Source organism: Solanum verrucosum, unplaced genomic scaffold, assembly GCF_900185275.1.
Source record: "Solanum verrucosum unplaced genomic scaffold, falcon-dt-bn FXZP01000117.1, whole genome shotgun sequence".
In the NCBI taxonomy this organism is placed as follows: domain Eukaryota; kingdom Viridiplantae; phylum Streptophyta; class Magnoliopsida; order Solanales; family Solanaceae; genus Solanum; species Solanum verrucosum.
In genome coordinates, this window is record NW_026020014.1 from 2,446,056 (window position 1) to 2,464,101 (window position 18,046).

Below are 18,046 nucleotides of genomic sequence, written 5' to 3' on the forward strand. Positions count from 1 at the left end.
CATCGATTGTAGGAACTGTAGGGCTAGCTAAAATCTGATCACGTACAGAATCATGATCAGGAGGAAGTCCAGCAAGAGTAAGAACTAGAAACAATGTTTGTCTGTGTTCTTGTTGTTTTTCCACATTCGTAGTAACTGGCATTAATGTGTCAAATTCCTCCATGACTGCCTGTACCTGTCCTAAGTAAGTAGACATATCGGATTCTTGTTTCTTTAAGTTGGTCAATCGAGATATCACATCATAGAATCGAGATATGTCATTAGTGTATAAAGCACGAGCCTTTTCCCAAACTGTATAACACGTCTGGAATGGGCGAAACAAGGGCATCAACTTGAAATCAATAGAACGCCATAGGAGACTACATAATTGAGCATCTACTTTCTCCCATTGTGCTTTGGCTTTTGCATCTTCCTCACTAGTCTTTGCCTTTACATCTACCTCATAAGCCTTGTTCGTTAAGTGATCTTGGACACCTTGACCCTTGCACCACAACTCAACCGAGGAAGCCCAAGATAAATAGTTTGAACTTCCCAATAAAAGTTTTGAAGTGATTATAGGGCTAGAACTTCCAATCCCCATATTTTTGGAACCAAAAACATCACACCCAAAAGACATTATGCTAAATTTGTCTCGGAAAATTCAAATCTCGAAGAAAAGTCGCCGGAAACTGCCTGGAAATAGCTGGAACTCTAATTCCGGCGATCGGATCTGGTCAAAAACAGTATGGGCCTGGTCGGATTGGCTGGACGACCCCAACTGTCAAAAAAATCTCAAAAAAATATGATCAGAAAAGCCCTCACGCGCCGGCGCGTGAGACAGATCTCGCCGGAAACTGCCACCTCCGATAGGCGCGTGAGAGCGCGTGGGGTGGTGTTTTCCGGTGGTTTTGGCTGGGGTTTGGTCGCGGGGGCTTTCCGAGCCTCGTGGTGGTGTTGGTTTTCGCACAACACCCACAGAAAGAAAAAAGTATAACAAAATCAGACCCAACAGTCACCGGAAATTGACATAGACATACGGTGACTTGTTTGTTCTCACCAATGCTCTGATACCATGTGAGAAATATATACGAAAAATATTATTGAATTGTGTATCTAAATAGTTACATTGAGACCCTATTTATAGACACTACATTGGAATCCTTTTCCAACTAGGATTCCTATTCTTATTCCTATTCCTATTCCTATTCTTATTTCTATTCTAAGTAGGAAATACTTATTTCTATTCTAACACCCGCCATAACAATTTCCTTCTCAAAGCATCCATGCTGTCTTCCACACTTACAGGTATAGGAAACATAGAGGTAGGAAGAGTTCCTCCCTAGAGGATGGGCATGCCCACACACTCCAAATGGAAAAACAAAAGAGAACTTATACATGCGAGCCAAAGTGAGTGTGAACTGACACAAATTGAGTATTTCCCCAGGAAGAGTTCTGTGACAAGCCTTGTTTCACAAAGGCCTGCTGAAATGTTTTAAAAAATCTACCCTCCTTGAATGAACTCTTTAAAAGAAATGCCGTCCTCTTTTAATGAATTCTCCTCTCTAAATAAATCAAGCTGGTCCTCTTGGTTCTGCAGGTGGAGCTTGAGGTTATGGTTGTCTCCAGACCCCAAGTTCCTCGTGTGCAAAACCAGAGAACCGAAGAAGAAGCTGCTTCATGCCAATGTAAAAAGTTTCAGCTTGTAAAATAGTCCATATTAAGAGATAAATGAGGTAGTTATCAAAAGAAGAAGAAAAAGAAGAAAAAGAAGTGATATTAGCTCATTATAGCCCGCTTGACACTTACACAAATTAAGAAAGTAAATTAGGCTCTGATTTTCTGCCTTAATAAGTTAATATCTTAGATTACCATCCTGAAGTATTGTTAGAATAGCCTTTCTTTAGGAAAGACTTCCTCTGTTTTTTCTTACTAGAACAATGAGAGTAACTAATATGTACACACCTTATTGATGTCTTTTTAATTTGTTGTTTCATTGTAGGCAATCAGCAGATTTGGATGCTTTGCAGCTTTTGCTGAAGAAGTACATTTCTTATTTGGCAGCAGATGTTTTGCCATTGTCTACGCCGAATCTAAGGCCTAGGGTTGAGTTGGATCGAGTTACTGTATGGCTTGGGATCAAAGCATTGTAGGAAGTAGTTGGCTTCTATTCCCTTGTGTGCGAGCTATTGTATTCTTCAGTTTTATTTTTCTCATTGTTACCTTTTCTGTGTCTTGAAGGCTTGGATTCTTGGAGCCTCCAGCTTTTGAAGAAGGCATTTTAGATCGTTATCCCATTTTTCTGAGTGTTGTTCTCAACCATATCAGTGATGATTCACCAGAATTTTCTTATGCTGTTAATTGTCTGAGATTATTGTTTGAGATGCTTGGTATGTTTCCATACATACCTTTTTAGTTTTCTGAATTCACTCCTTCGGCTAATACCTGATATATCTCCAATCACACTTTGCTAAGGATATAAGCTTTGGTTGAAGACTTCTTTATCTCCAAGTGTGATGCGGAATACACTATTGGGCCAGTGTTTCCATACTCGAAATGAGAAAAGTCATAAGGAAATCTTTGATCTTTTCCTGCCTTTTCTACAGGCATATTTTTCACTCAGCTATGTAATTTAAGTAATGTGTGGTTATCTTCTTTCAATTGATCTGTCTGTGGTCCTAGTTACGTTTCCGCTCTCATGTGCAAACCTTGCAGTCTCTAGAAGCTTTACAAGATGGAGAACATGAAAAACAAAGGAGGAATCTTCTTTATTTTCTCCTGCATCAAGTTACTGTGAGTAGCAACTTCAGCTTGCTCATGAGAAAAAAAGCTTGCCAGGTTATTATCTTGTCTTCAGCCCAAGGTGTGTTGATGTTTATGTTCCGTCTTATTCATCGCGAGATTCAATATATATTGCAGATAGCTCTTCTCATAGTTCACCGAGGTTATACTATGAACCCGCCTTCTCCGCCATATGAATGTGCACATATGTGGTATGTACCTAGAGGTCAATTATTCATATGATTGAGTGACTGTTAATTTCGTCCCTTGCATTGGTTACCTTAGATTTGCTTCAGTCACAATGTTTAAAAGAGAAGCGGAAAAAGCGTCAAGGTCCTTGGGGCTTGAAGCTCAAAGTGTGAAGTGAAGCGTACACTTATTTTTTGAAGTGAATCACACACATTACTAGGAGCAGAAAATTCCAAAATATATGATTTTAGTACTATAATAACCAAATAAAATAACTAATTTCAGCATCTGATGAATAATAAGATTGATATTAATTATCTATTCAAAGTTTAGATTCAAAGAATGGTATGCTTTCCGTTGGGATCAATTTCTTCTCTAAAGTGCATGGCCCCATGAAACAGCTCTGCTGCAATGGATAGCAGAGGGTCCGTAGTGGGGAGGATATAGGTTGTTTAAGAGAGAGTTGTTGGTTCCTTATAGTCATTTATGGATCAGGGCGAGGGTCGAAGCGAGCGAATGAGATGTATCTTTCTTTTTTCAAATTCAAAATGTTCATAATTGAGGCGAAGCGATAACCCCTCGTTTCTCATCACTTCATCCCTTAAGCGATGAAGTGATGCCCTTTCCTAACTTGACCAAACATGGCCTACATCTTGTTGATATTTGCTTTCTGCACTTACTCCTCCCTTCGCGTTAATACCTCTTATGCAGACCTTTCAAAAGTCAAACAGGAATTTTTGTCAATTCTCTCTTGATAAAAAATTGTGCATTATGTTAAAGAGGCATATGATAGTAGTTTGTGCTATTTGTTCTTGTCATTTAATTGAGCAAAATTGAATTTTACCTTAAAAGTGAATTTGAACGAAGTCTAATTTGACCTTGTAAGTGAAGCAAAAACATTGGAGTTATGTTGATTGTGTGAAAGAGAGAGACACCAGGAGAAGAAACAACCTTCGAGATGATTAAAGTCATTATATCATTGTTTCCTGTATGTGAGTTGTTAGCCTACTTTAATAAGGTAAGTTACCTTATTTAGTCATCAAAAAAAATAAAATAAGGTAAGTTACCTTATTTAGAAAGATACTGTTACTCCTAAGTATATCTGTTAAATTAGTGTGCACTATATTATAATTGGACCTATGACCTATATGCTCCAGCTTGAAAAGAAGAATCAAGAATATTCCTAGAAATCATTGCACAAAGTTTGTTTCTTACATGCTGTACACATGGCAATGACTGAGACAACCATTGTCCATGATTTCGTGTGCCAATGCATGGCAGTCAATGTGACAGCGAGCGAGGGTTTGTGCAGTGGCGCTTAGTACTGTTGGGTCAATGTATGTCTTGTCTGGTGTAGTTTGTTGGCTTATTGGAGACGGGATTGACACAAATCTTTAAGCAGTTTATAAACCTTTGCTCAAACATGCTGAAAAAACTTTTCCGGTGACCATACATTAAAGAAAAGTGAACTTTTGCTTCTTTTGGACCAGTTGGACCTTGGCTTTGTAAATAGTGTTGTTTCCTTTTTTATATTAATAAATGGGCTGATGCCTACTTCCAATTAAAAAAAAAAGAAAAAAAAAAAGAGAACTTTTCCAGTCACTATGTTGGCCTGGATGCAGACATTATTTCTCTTTGATTCTGAAACCATGTGAAGTTCAATACTGCGTTAAAGAGCGTGAGAGAAGAGAGAAATTATTAGTCTTAAACAGTAATCTTAATACAAGTGACATTGTAGTGGTTATTTGCCTAATCTAAGGTAAGTCACCTTATTTACAGAATTGTGTTGATATGAAATAATCTCTCATTATCATTAACAATATTTTTAATAGTACATCATTCTCGACAATGGACCTAGACTATTCTTGAAAGATTGCATACTTGAGTATAGTGTTTTCATGAACCTCTCTTCTACTTCATTGTATTACTTTGTTGAAATTCTCATATTTCAATATGCATATACTCTTGAGTGCTGTCTCAAAGCAGCCATCAATCCAAAATTGAATGTGGGATAGTGGCTTCTGATACATACCTTTGCATTGTCCTGCTTAATTCTGCAGGGGACCTTCTCTTGTGTCCTCTTTGAAGGATTCATCACTTCACAGTTCTCTCCGTCAACCTGCATTTGATGTTATTCAAACTATTATAGTTTCTGATGCTTCCGCTCTGGTAACTTCAATTTTGAAGTATCAACTTGCTACAAGTGGTGAAAGATGCTTGCCGTTACAGCTTGATGAAGAAGAGGACCGAGGAAATTTGTTTGGTTGTGATTTTGAAGAAAATGATGTCAGTTGTTGGAACGAATTTAGTTCTCAAGCTGATATAACATCAGATTTATGTGGGGATTGGATGTGCATCCCAATGTTGTGGTTTGAGGTTTTAGTTGAAATTGATCCCTTGATTCTTCCAGTATCATTTGCTAAGTCTGTTTTCTGGGCTCTGTCACGTCTTTCTTTACTTGAATCTGATAGTGAGTCTGGTATGACACCTTCAGCCAGTCACTGGTTGAGAAACTGTGGTTCAGATATCTCTCATGTTTTCAATTGGAAGGTTCCATCTGGTTCAAATGATGGTGGTGAGGGAGTGGAGGCTAAAAACTCCATTAGGGTCTCAACAAAGTGTATGCCTCTAATTAGGCTTTTCAAGAGGTTTGCAGTTGATCCTATGGCTTAATGCTGTTGATTCTGAGGTTTTGCTAGTGATCAGAAGAATTTCGTGTTCATATAAGCACTTTTCTTGATTATTTTCTGGAGGTTATTACAGGTCGACTGCTCATTTCATCATCAGAATGGAGCAAGGAGAGCTAAGGAAGCAGTGGACATGGGAGCCAATGATGAGTGACAGTTTGATTCTTCTGCTCGTGGATCCCAACGATGTAATAGTTTCATTCCAAAAGTTCCATACAATTGGACAACTGAGTCAATCATTTTGTATTTTTGATGAAGGATCTTGCCTCTGCGTTAATGCTGTATCCACCTTATTTGGTTGCTGCAGAATGCGAGACATGTTGGTCGGTGTATTCTTGAACAAGTTTCAAATACACGAGGTCTAACAAGTGGACTGCAGTTTCTTTGCTCTAGCCCATCTTCACTCTCAGCTACCACTACAGGGTTAAGACATGCTCTAAAGCTGGTAAGATCTAATAGCGGAATCACTCTTTTTGAGTGTTAGCCAGCATTGGAATTTATAGCACCCTATATCTCTATTTCCTTGGTGCAATTCCTGTGCTGTCTTTTATTTCTGTTAGAATAGGAATAAATATATAAATCCTACTTAGAATAGGAATAGGAATAGAAATAGGAATCCTAATTTGAAAAGGAGTCCAATGTAGTGTCTATAAATAGGGTCTCAATGTAATAATGTAGATACACAATTTCAATAATATATTTCTCACAATTTCCCTTTCTTGTGGCTGCATTTCTTCTAAAGTTGTAATACTATGAAAATTGTTCTCCAGTTATATTTGTCAGTCATAATCTTGTTTGCCTCTTTTCCAGGTTCAGTTGGACTGCGTTCTATCAGAATTTCAGACTTTGCATCATTTCTTTTTTGTTTTGTGCAAACTACTAAAAGAAGGGAATTCATGTAGCCAACCTTTAGTCAGAAAATCCTCTGAGGACTCTAGTATCTCAAAATTTTCTTCTCAAGGGGGATTCTTAAAGCAGCCCGTGCTTCAAGCTCAAAGTGAGCACATGGACGCACATAAATCAGTTGTCAGTTCCATTTTATGGGAGAAATTTTGTTGCTTACTCTCAGAAATGGCTTGGATCTCTGTTCAGAAGTGCTTGGCAGCTGGGAAGGTTTTTATAGGTCAAAAACCATCTCAGGTATGGATCTTAGTGTGTTTATCTACTATCTAGTGATATTTCTTTCTTTCCTGGTTACATGCATTATTTACAACTTTATGGTTCAGGAGTGCATGTTACCTCCTTGTTGTGCAGAGTAGGTTGAGAGTGGCTCTGTTGTTTGAAAACTACGATACTCATAATAAATAGTGAACTTCCAATAGAAAAGAGCATCCCCTTTTGCTTCCAACTGATGAATATGATAAAAAATTCATCACCCTTCCTTTTTTTTGGAATAAGGTAAATAATTTAACTGACATTTAGGGGAAAACTCCGTATACAAGAAATACTCATCAATTCATCCTATTAATTGCAATTTTCATAACAACATTTTGTCTAGTATAGGAGTTGGGTATATGGTAGCTTTTCCCTGTATAAAAATCCATATACCCCCTCATTTTCACAGGTTGACTTCCCCTTCTTTCCCAATTTCTCCCTTCTTGCTTCAATATTAAATAAAGACAATTTTGAAATTATCTTCACGACCCAAATTCAAGAGCTCTGGCACTTTTCCCTGTTGCAATTTTTGAACACCACTCTTGTTCTTGTACCGCGGAACCATTATGCTTCACCTTCAATCTTCTGGCATTTTGGCCATCCTAAAAATGATAGTAAACACAACCCAGTCAATCACTCCATACCTGCCTCGCCTGCGTTCTTCCACAAATCCAAGACCATCAGATGCCGTAGGTCGTCTTCTAACATTACCGACATTTTGGGTTTTCATAAATTTCACATAAGATAAAAGCTCTTTTCATCATCAGAAACAACCAGATTTCCGACCTCTTGCATTGCATTACCATAACGAAATTTCATCCGGTCTTGTGGCAGTTCCCCTCATTTTATGAATAGCCCCTTCAACCCCTGTAACCTTTATGCACCTACAATACCTAAAATTTCTACGCCTCTCGGAATGTTCAAACTTCCCCAGCATGATATCCCTGCCCCCTTCTTCATTTAAGAGCTTATGGAATCTTTTGGAAACTGTAAATGATATTTTTTTGATGAAGTAAAAATAACTCCGTCCATTCCAATTTGTTTGTCTTAACTTTTTAGTCTGATTTAAAAAGAATGCTTCCTTCCATAATTAGCAACTCTTTAATACCAACTTTCCATGTGACATGTTTAAGACCACAATATTAAAGGGCATTTTGGTACATTTGACATCTTTAATTTAAGACCACAAAATCCAAGTCTTCCTTATTTTCTTAAACTTAGTGCCAAGTAAAAATAGGACAAACAAATTGAAACGGAGGGCAGTGGCGGAGCCACCCTATTATGAGGGGGTTCATCCGAACCCCCTTCGGCGGAAAATTATATGATTTATACATGGTTAAAATAATTTTTTAGGTATACAGTAGATGTCGAACCCCGTCAGCTACTTCGTGTGTCTATTTTTTTAGATTTTGAACCCCCTTATTGAAAATTCTGGCTCCGCCATTGACAGAGGGAGTATTATAAACAAAAGGCGAAAAGTAGCCGGTAGACAAGGAGCATACAAATAGAAAATCTTAAAAAAGTATATGGTTTTCTACGAATGCTACCCAATCATCTATACAACTAGGAGCCTCATGGGTGCACCAAAAAGAAATAAGAGAAACAAGGCTATTTTTCAAGTGTACAAAGTTTTTCTCTACACCATCAAAAGCTCGCCTGATCTCATCTCTCCACATGGTCCACATCAGTTCCAGGGGAGCCACTTCCTATGCCCTGCATCTCCTCCTGTCTTCTAAAAGCCCAGCTAAACATTATTTCTATTACAGTTCTCGGCATCACCCACGCAATACTAAATCTCAGCAACTCTACCTGACATTGTTAAAGTTGGTGTCCTGGGAGTGATAATTTGTTGTTTTCTAGACCACTGGTCAGCTCTTGGCCTTCCCCAAATCTGAAATCATCGGCTTCATACACTTGTTTAGTACTAAATTGTTTTTCTTATTTGTGGGTAGCACTGGAGTATGAATTTTCTTTCACATGTATGGAAATTGTATTGTGCATGTTCTCTCGTATCCTCAATGTAGTCTGGCATTTGAATTGTCTGTTGAGTTCTGCCAAAATATTTCTTCAATAACATGATAATGAGATCTCATTATTCACTAGTTCCAAAAGAAAGATGAAAACGTGGTATGATTAATTTTGTTGATTTGAAGTTCTTAAATGTGGCCTACAGACTTTTGAAAAATTTGCAGTGCATGTATTTGGCCTATAGCTGACCACTTTGTTGGAAAATGTTAATGCTGAGGATGTGAAGATCATCTTATAATCAAGACCAAAATCTTTGATGGCTCAATCAAAGGGTTTCTGCAACTTTTATAACAAAGTATGCTTTCTTCTTATTCCAGATGACCTGCATCAGATTATTAGAGACCCTTCCTGTTGTTTTCGGAAGGCTTTGCCGAGATCCGACTACCGTGCTTAATAATGCAGTGACACAATGTCTTCGTGATCTGATAGATTGGGGGCATTCACCACTTGCAGTAGTGGTCAGATATTGGAAAGACGCTTTAATTTCATTGCTGATTCTGATTAAAGCATCATGCAGTGGTATCCCTGCCTCATTAGCTGCAGATATTGAGAAGCTTATTTCATGTGGCGAGTTTATTACTCTGTTTGTTAAGTTATCGTGTACTTCTTGTCTGTTGTGCCATTATGATAATGATCAGTTTTTTTAAAATAAAGTTTCTTTTACCATGTTGCTGGATTGCAGATAATATTCCAATGAATGAGTTGACCAAGCAAGTTGCTCGGCTTTCTGTTTCACTTGTGGATGAGAGGTACATTGACTTGAAAAAAACTAGTATTGATTCCAAATGTTTGCCTGGTGAAGAATTTGTTCATACCAACAACTCTTTAGCTGAAGCAGCCACACCTTTTAGTAGGGTGGGTAAAAAAATGCATATTCCAGACTTGAAAACATTTGTTGGTGACGAAAGAGGTAATTCGATAGTTCATTCAGGTGATGAAAGAGAAACAGATACTTCTGCTGGTGCAGATATCAATTCTTGTATCAGCTTTGATCCTAAACTTGTTGGCCATGTTGCTGGGAGAGTTGTGTATTCTGATCCTGCTAAAAAAATTGACTCCAGGAAAATTTCTCAGCCAATTGATCTTTGTTTGGATCTGGATATCCCAAGACTTAAATTAAATGCACTACATGCCAGAAAAGATTCGCCTCTTGTCAAATCAAAAGCTATGGAGCCTAAGAACAAGGAAACTGATATCAAGTGCCATTTAAATTATACAAATCTGAATTCCAAAGAAAATAGTCATGTCACCTCTGAGCTTCATTCTGCTCTAGGGGGCTCATCTTATGGAGGTGTGAGTATGAAAGAGAATGACGGGGAGGCTGATGAACATGATATAAAACCTAATGATACAGTCTTGAAAGAGCTTGTAAGTGAAACCAGCAATGATCGGGAGTCAGTTTTTCTCACTTCAGCTAGACGTCAACAATCATTTTCCCTAAAAACAAGTTTCTCTGGTCCGAAAAGGAAAGTCATTCAACTTGGCTTACCAGTTGAAAATAGGTCTAACGCTTTGAGATTGGATGATGGAGTAAAAAGATTTAAAGCTGTGAGGCTTGATGATTGGTATAGACCTATTCTGGAGTGCAATTACTTTTTAACAGTTGGATTGACAACTGCAGGTGAAGGAAAGAATGATAGTTTGAGTAAATTAAAGGAGGTTCCTGTTTGTTTCCAATCCGTTGATGAATATGTTGAAATTTTTCGTCCACTTATACTGGAAGAATTTAAAGCACAATTGCAGAGTTCCTTTCAGGAGATAACTTCTCTAGAAGAGATGTCTTGTGGCAGTCTTTCTGTAATGTCAGTTGAAAGAATTGATGATTTTCACTTCATTCGCTGTGTTCACGAGGATGTTGATTTATCTGGTTCTAAAAGCTGCTCAGACAATGATCTTATTTTGCTTACAAGACAACCCCTGAGGAATTCTTGTCCTGATATTCACATGGTTGGAAAGGTGAGTGTACTTTCTGAGTAGATCTTTATTATGCTGTGACTAGTTATTGGTTGATGTTTAATTATCTATTTCGGAGGAGATTGGTTGCTTTTGGTATAACCTCTGTTGAATTTTTTTTTACGGTGCATAAACTCTTAGGGCCCATTTGGACATGTGATATGAAGTCAATCAGATTGATATGAAGTTTGAAGTTTTGTTTGGACTTTGGACATGCTATTTGGATTTCTTAAATTGTAATTCTCATAAACATGAAAACCCAACAAGTTTTGAAAACTATCAATTGTTTTTCAATTCCTTATACAATCTTATCAAATGAGCAAACCATAGTGTTTTTTTTTGAACTTGGTAACTTTGTATTATATCACAAAACAGTACATGGGTACTGTAACCTTATATACAAGTATACTCCTGATTTCACTTCTCTACGTCTAAATGGAGTCTAGCACATCAATAATAGAGACAGTGTCATTAGAGTATAACTGATTACACCAAAAGACTAAAAGTAAAATGCAGTTTAATTTAACTTTCTGCACATTGTTCTCTATGCTCTCAAAACATCTTGAATTCCTTTCTTTCCAAACATCCCACCAGATATCCCCCAGGATAACTCTCCATCTACCTCTGTCCTTAGCATATACACCTGCTTCCTCCCAGCATAGTAATACCTCAGCCACCTTCCTGGGCATTGTCCAGGAGATGCCTTTGAGGCTTAGGAATATTCTCCACAGATGATGGGTGTACTTGCAATGTAAAAATAGATGGTTAACAATCTTAGATGTTTCACCACCACCTGGAACACAAGGTTATCCCCCTCTTCAAAACATTGTCCTGTGTAAGGACTGCTTCCTCTTAGCCATTGAGCACTGTTGATCTGTCTAATCCATCAACTTGTAGGATTTGTTGACTTCGAACATTCCCTTGTCATCTCCTGTCCACCACAATTTATCCTCTCCTGTCTGTAGTTCATAAACAATATATTAGAATATCCTAAGGCATCACATTGATAAATTGCATATCTCCATGTTCCTTTTGTAAATAAATGTTTACTATTTATTACAAACTTCTAAATACACATAATTTTATAAAGATCCACTAGCCAACAATAGTAGTAACTAGTAATTCAGTAATAATCATCATTGCACGTGGTACATACAATCTCTTAACGCCGAGCATGATTTTTTTTAATTGTTTTTTTTTTCAAAATTTAAAATGATTTCTGTACAAAATATAAACTTATGCGTCATATTTTACATTTTAAAAAAGTTGAAATCATGAAAAAGTTGAAATCTCACCTTTCTTATTTTTGCTAGTCATGGAAGGCTTGAACAGTATGATTAAAACAGCGCATAGGAATGATTGGATAAGGGGTTTTAATGTGGTCAAAGAGGTGAATACTAGATTGGAAATCACCCATCTGCAATATGCAGATGACACTTTGATTTTTTGTGATGCAGAAGACAGCCAACTAAAAATTTTGAGGATAGTTCTCATACTATTTGAGTCAGTATCAGGGTTGCACATTAATTGGAGGAAGAGTCACATCTTTCCAATCAATGAGGTGCCCAGAATACAAAATTTGGTGGATATTTTGGGTGTAGAAATAGGACAGTTACCAGCAACATACTTGGGTATGCCTTTGGGTGCCAATAGCAAATCCAAGGAGATATGGAATGGAGTAGTGGAAAGATGTGAGAAAAGATTGTCTAGGTGGAAGTCTCAATATTTATCAAGAGGTGATAGATTAGTGCTGATTAACTCAGTCCTAGATGCATTACCAACTTACTTAATGTCAGTTTTTCCCCTTCCAGCAAAGGTGGAAGAAAGAATTGATGCTCTGAGAAGGAATTTTTTGTGGCACGGTGAGAAGGAATATAAAGGTTTCCACCTAGTCGAATGGAAGACACTGCTACTATCCAAGAAGCAGGGAGGACTGGCAATCAAAAATCTTAGGAAGCAGAACAAAAGTCTTCTTATGAAGTGGTTGTGGAGATTTCCTTTAGAAGAACAATCTTTGTGGGGTAGGGTGATCCAGGCCAAATATGGGAAGGAAGGACCCTGGAAGACTAATGAAGTGACATCCACATATGGAACCAGTTTGTGGAGATCAATTAGAAACTTATGGCATGGTTTCTATGCAAAAACTGAATGTAATGTGAACAATGGGAGGAAGATCAGGTTTTGGGAAGATAACTGGTTAGAGAATGGAAGCCTCAAACGCTTGTTCCCAGATATTCATCACCTGAACCAACAACAAGAGTCGACTCTTTATGAAGTTTGGTCTGAACATGGATGGAACCTTACCTACAGAAGACTGATGCAAGACTGGGAGTTGGAAAGATTGGCTGAATTTTATGGAACACTTGATCAGTTCTTAGGATTCAAGGAAGGAGAAGACACTCTTAAATGGAAATGTCATAATAAAGGTTTATTCACCGTTAGTTCTGCATATAGAAATATGAATCAGATGGGATCCCAAGTTAACTTTCTGCCTTGGAAGCTTATATGGAAGGTTAAAATACCATATAAAGTGGTAGTTTTTACTTGGTTGGTGGTGAAAGAGGTTGTACTTACACAAGAGAATCTTATGAAGAGGGGAATACAAATGTGCCCAAGATGTTGTTTTTGTGAGCAGGTTGCAGAGACAATTAATCATCTGTTCTTGCATTGTAAAGTGGTTGGCCAGTTGTGGAATTTGTTTACTAGCTTCAGAGGTATAAGTTGGACTGTTCCAGGGAGAATAGGACAGGCTCTAGAAAGCTGGAATATGGAGGGCAGTGGTAGCATAGACAAGAGTAGATGGAAAATTGTCCCAGCTGTTATTTGGTGGACCATATGGAATTCTAGGAATTCTAGGAATTTTGATAACAAGAGCAGCCCTCTGCACAAGATTAAAATGAACTGCATTATCACTTTTTGCTATTAGTGTAGTTCAGAGTATATAGATGACCCTGTGGCTATTGCAGACATTCTAGGGTCCTTATAAAGGTGAAAGGAGGATCTAGGGATAGTTCTCTTTTTTCTTCTTTCTTTTCTTTATCTTTTGTTTATGCCCGACACACGTGTGGAGGGAGGATATGATGTAAATGTTTTGATACCAGCTTTGAGCTGATGATTGATATAGAAATGTTACCTTTATCAAAAAAAAGAAATCATGATCCCAAATCGCATGTCCAAATGCTGATTTGAAATCATGACTTCATATTGTTTTGCAAGAAAGAAATTTAAGAATTTTTAAAGGAAGAAGTAACTCTTTACAAAATTTTAAGATGGAAGTGCTTTCTTCTTTTTCATTTTGGTATAAAGAACGTTTTGTAGAGGAGGCAATATCCTTAGTAGATCTAATAGGTGCCCTGTAACGGTTAGGATTTCATAATTGAATCTGCTGTCCTTTCTATCTGTATTTATGGTTTTGGCACTATCCTAGTGCCTTTTTCTTTAATACTCAAGTTACCATTCTCAAAGAAAATCATGACTTCATATCGCATGTTTAAAATACAAGCTTTAATATATGTTTTGTCCTTAAGACATCAATGGGTATTTGGTGATCACCATTAATTCATTAATGAGTGCGTTAACTCTTTTTGAATCCTACCTTTTCCTCTCTCTTACTTCATTTGTTTATTTGACTATTCTAAAATTTACCTTTGTTTATCCTCATTTTTTTTATAACTGTTGTGTTTGAGCCAACCTCGATTGACTTCATTGGGTACCTGCTACCTCCTACAAGCCTGGGTAACTCTGCCAACCAATGTTTGGATAGATGGGAAGAAATCACCTAGTGTTTGTGCCTCTATTTGGATTTGAACATTTGACCTCATGGTTCTTGACCCACTTCGTTGACTACTAGGCTAACCCAAGGGCTGTTAGTTATTCTCATTTAAGAATAATTTATCCAAAAAAATAAGTTAGAGGGATAATTAAGGTGCGAGGAAGGTGTGGTTCTTCTCGTGATTTTGACAGCAGAGAATCTTAAAAAACGAACGGTTGTCTGCATGAGCTAGTGTTTCCTTTGTAAGGAGGCGAGTGAGGAGGTGGACCTATTCTATTCCATTGCAATTTAGCCATGAGGTTATGGAAGAATATCTTTTAGATGGTTTGGAGTTTCTTGGATTATGCCAAGAACTGTCAAGAAGTGATGTTCTACTGTAAAGTGGAGCTACTAGAAGAAGGCACAAGGCTTTTTGCTTTGATGTGGGTCATTTGGAAAGAGAGGAATAGGAGAATTTGTGAAGGGGTGAAGATGAGCTTTGCTCAAATGAGTAGTCTTTGATCCCTTATTTTCTTTTGGAGCACCCATGTAGTTCCTATTTGTATAGAGTATTGGTGTCTTTTTGAGATAACCATATTTTGTAGGTTTTCTCCTTTTTTTTGGTATCACTTGTATACAGCCAAGTTGGCCTTGTTATTATCAAAGAAATATTTAACTTGTTAAAAAAAGTGCGTGCAGACATGCCCGTGCATGTACATGCCTTCCTGTGATAATTCTCTGAGCAGGTGATGACTTCCCAGCCAAATTTCTAATAGATGATAGTGTTGTGCTTTACACATATGTAACACCTGTTTCAACCTTTGTTTTGATTTCTGGTTGTTATTTGTCTGATGACTTTTACTCTGGAATTTATGTAATCATAATGTCAGAGCTTTTGATTTCTTTGAAAACTGTGTACTATCTATTGGACATTTGGGATGTGATCATGTGGATGTCTTTGTGTTGTGATATTGAAGCATCCCGACTGTTTGCAGGTGGAAAAGCGTGAAAGAGATTGTAAGAGGAGATCAAGCATCCTACTCATCAGGCTGTACTTGCAAAATAGACCTCATCTGATGCGAGCTCAAAAGTTTCTTGTTGCGCGAAGCAAATGGTGCATTAGTCGTCTAATGACCATAACTTCTCAACTCAGAGAATTTCAAGCATTGTCGGCTATTAAGGGAATTCCTTTGCTTCCTGTTATCTTGAATCCCACCAGTTACAATCACTGTGAACATTACGGTGAGAGTTTCAATAAACTATCTAGACCTTTACAGCAAGTCCTCAAATCGGCATATAATGACAGTCAACTGCAAGCTATCAGTGCTGCTATTGGACCTTTTGATCCTAAAAAGGATTTTCAATTGTCTCTAATACAGGGTCCTCCAGGTGTGTTATTTTTGTGTCTTTATTTATTCATTGTACTATGATTTTATTTTTTTTAATTCTGTTCATTGTTGGACAACTTCTATTAGGTACCGGGAAGACCCGAGTGATTGTGGCCATTGTTAGTTCGTTGCTTTCTTTCTCCCAAGTGGACACCAAGAGATCATCAAATGGAGGTCTAAAGTCTACTGGAATGTCTTGCACTGCTTCAAGACAGCGAATTTGTCAAGCTGCAGCTGTTGCTAGGGCATGGCAGGACGCAGCCTTAGCTAGACAACTTAATGAGGATTTAGAGAATGATAAATCAATGGGTAACTGCAGTAAAAGAAGAATTCTCATCTGTGCACAATCAAATGCTGCAGTAGATGAACTAGTGTCAAGAATAACTAGTGAAGGCCTTTATGGCAGTGATGGGACGATGTACAAGCCTTATATCGTTAGAGTAGGTAATACGAAAACAGTTCATCCTAATTCATTGCCATTCTTCATTGATACGCTTGTTGATCACCGCATAGCTGAGGAGAAAATGAATGCAACTGATTCAAAGATTGATGCCGGCGAGGATACTTTGACATTCTTGCGGTCTAATCTTGAGAAGTTGGTTGATACTATCAAATGTTATGAAGCTAAAAGAGCTAGTTTACGGGATGGAGATTCTGATTCTAACTGTTTATTGGAAGGAGGGACTGATAAAGCAGATAATGCCAAGGAAATGTCTGATGCAGAAGTAGAAGCAAAGCTTCGAATATTGTATGCAAAAAAGAAATCAATATACATGGATCTCGCTGCTGCTCAGGCACGGGAGAGGAAAGCTATTGAAGAGACAAAAGCTCTTAGACATAAATTACGGAAGGCTATACTAAAAGAGGCTGAGATTGTGGTGACTACACTGAGTGGCTGTGGTGGAGATCTATATGGGGTTTGTGCTGCATCTGTGTCCGGCCAGAGATTTAGCAGTTCATCCGAGGGTGTCCTATTTGATGCAGTTGTGATTGATGAAGCTGCTCAAGTATGGAACTGTTTTTTGTTTGTTCTTTTCTTTTTCCTGGTTTCTCTCTCTTTGTCCTTTTGATGTTTATAGAATCGATCACCATTCAGGCTTTCCTAAAAATTTACGTTTTTGCAACTTTCAGGCTCTGGAGCCTGCTTCCCTCATACCACTTCAACTATTAAAATCAAAGGAAACTAGATGTGTGATGGTAAGCTTAGGATGCATTATTTTGTCATGAAGGTTAATAATATTAACTGAAGTGTAATATTGGTGTTGAAGGTGGGTGATCCAAAACAGCTTCCAGCCACAGTTCTCTCTAATATTGCCAGCAGATTTTCTTTCCAATGTAGCATGTTTGAACGCTTGCAAAGAGCTGGTTATCCTGTTAACATGCTCACACAGCAGGTAGTTTTCAATCAAACTTTGTAGACCTTTTAGTTCCAAAATATATTTTCAAGATTTTGAGATGGCTATAGGTTGCATGAGTCAGCAGCCAATTGATGTGAGATGAATGAACTGTTGCTGTGATAGGGCTTCCAGTAATTTCATGCTGCAGTTTCCTTGATCAACTCTCAGCTGGCTAAATTGTTTGCACATGGTGCAGTAACCGTTATGCATTGTATCATTTGTCTTCAGAAAAAGGATTGTGTCTGAACTTTTGTCAATCACCCAAGTTTTAACAAACATGATTCTCTTTATGCCCACCAAATAACAACTAACCAGTCTTGTTGTTGTACAAGTGTTTTGGTTTTTTCTTTATCAGCACCTATAACCCATCTGTCATATAATGGTTTCTTTAAATGACAGTATAGGATGCACCCAGAGATATGCCGCTTTCCTTCTTTCCATTTTTATGATGGTAAGTTGGTTGATGGAGACCAGTTATCCAGCAAAGTTGCATCATTTCATGGGACTAAGGGTCTTGGTCCCTATGTATTCTTTGATATTGTTGATGGGAAGGAGCTCCATGATAAAAAATCTGGCACATTATCCCTCTACAATGAGTGTGAGGCTGATGCTGCAGTTGAAGTGTTAAGATTTTTCAAGAAGAGGTACGTTTCTTTTGGTGTTTTGTTCTGAAATTCTACCTCCGTTGTTTTAAAGCTTTTCTTCTTATGCCATGCTTAGGTTTCCATCTGAGTTTGCTGG

General features: G+C 37.8%; 1 protein-coding gene across 1 annotated transcript in view; it reads left to right on the top strand.

Moving 5' to 3' along the window:
* Positions 1–18,041, top strand: part of LOC125820852 (uncharacterized) — a gene marked incomplete at its 3' end in the record, with an annotated part of 32,650 nt that extends 14,609 nt beyond the window's left edge. The window contains exons 6-22 of the mRNA XM_049500286.1: positions 1,979–2,125; positions 2,218–2,366; positions 2,452–2,582; positions 2,692–2,814; positions 2,896–2,969; positions 5,007–5,594; positions 5,710–5,821; positions 5,941–6,078; positions 6,444–6,773; positions 9,134–9,383; positions 9,499–10,772; positions 15,516–15,909; positions 15,996–16,915; positions 17,040–17,105; positions 17,177–17,302; positions 17,705–17,949; positions 18,026–18,041. Coding sequence (XP_049356243.1) covers positions 1,979–2,125; positions 2,218–2,366; positions 2,452–2,582; positions 2,692–2,814; positions 2,896–2,969; positions 5,007–5,594; positions 5,710–5,821; positions 5,941–6,078; positions 6,444–6,773; positions 9,134–9,383; positions 9,499–10,772; positions 15,516–15,909; positions 15,996–16,915; positions 17,040–17,105; positions 17,177–17,302; positions 17,705–17,949; positions 18,026–18,041 — 5,083 coding nt within the window. The remainder of the gene's footprint in view (positions 1–1,978; positions 2,126–2,217; positions 2,367–2,451; positions 2,583–2,691; positions 2,815–2,895; positions 2,970–5,006; positions 5,595–5,709; positions 5,822–5,940; positions 6,079–6,443; positions 6,774–9,133; positions 9,384–9,498; positions 10,773–15,515; positions 15,910–15,995; positions 16,916–17,039; positions 17,106–17,176; positions 17,303–17,704; positions 17,950–18,025) is intronic.
* Between the last annotated feature and the right edge of the window lie 5 nt (positions 18,042–18,046).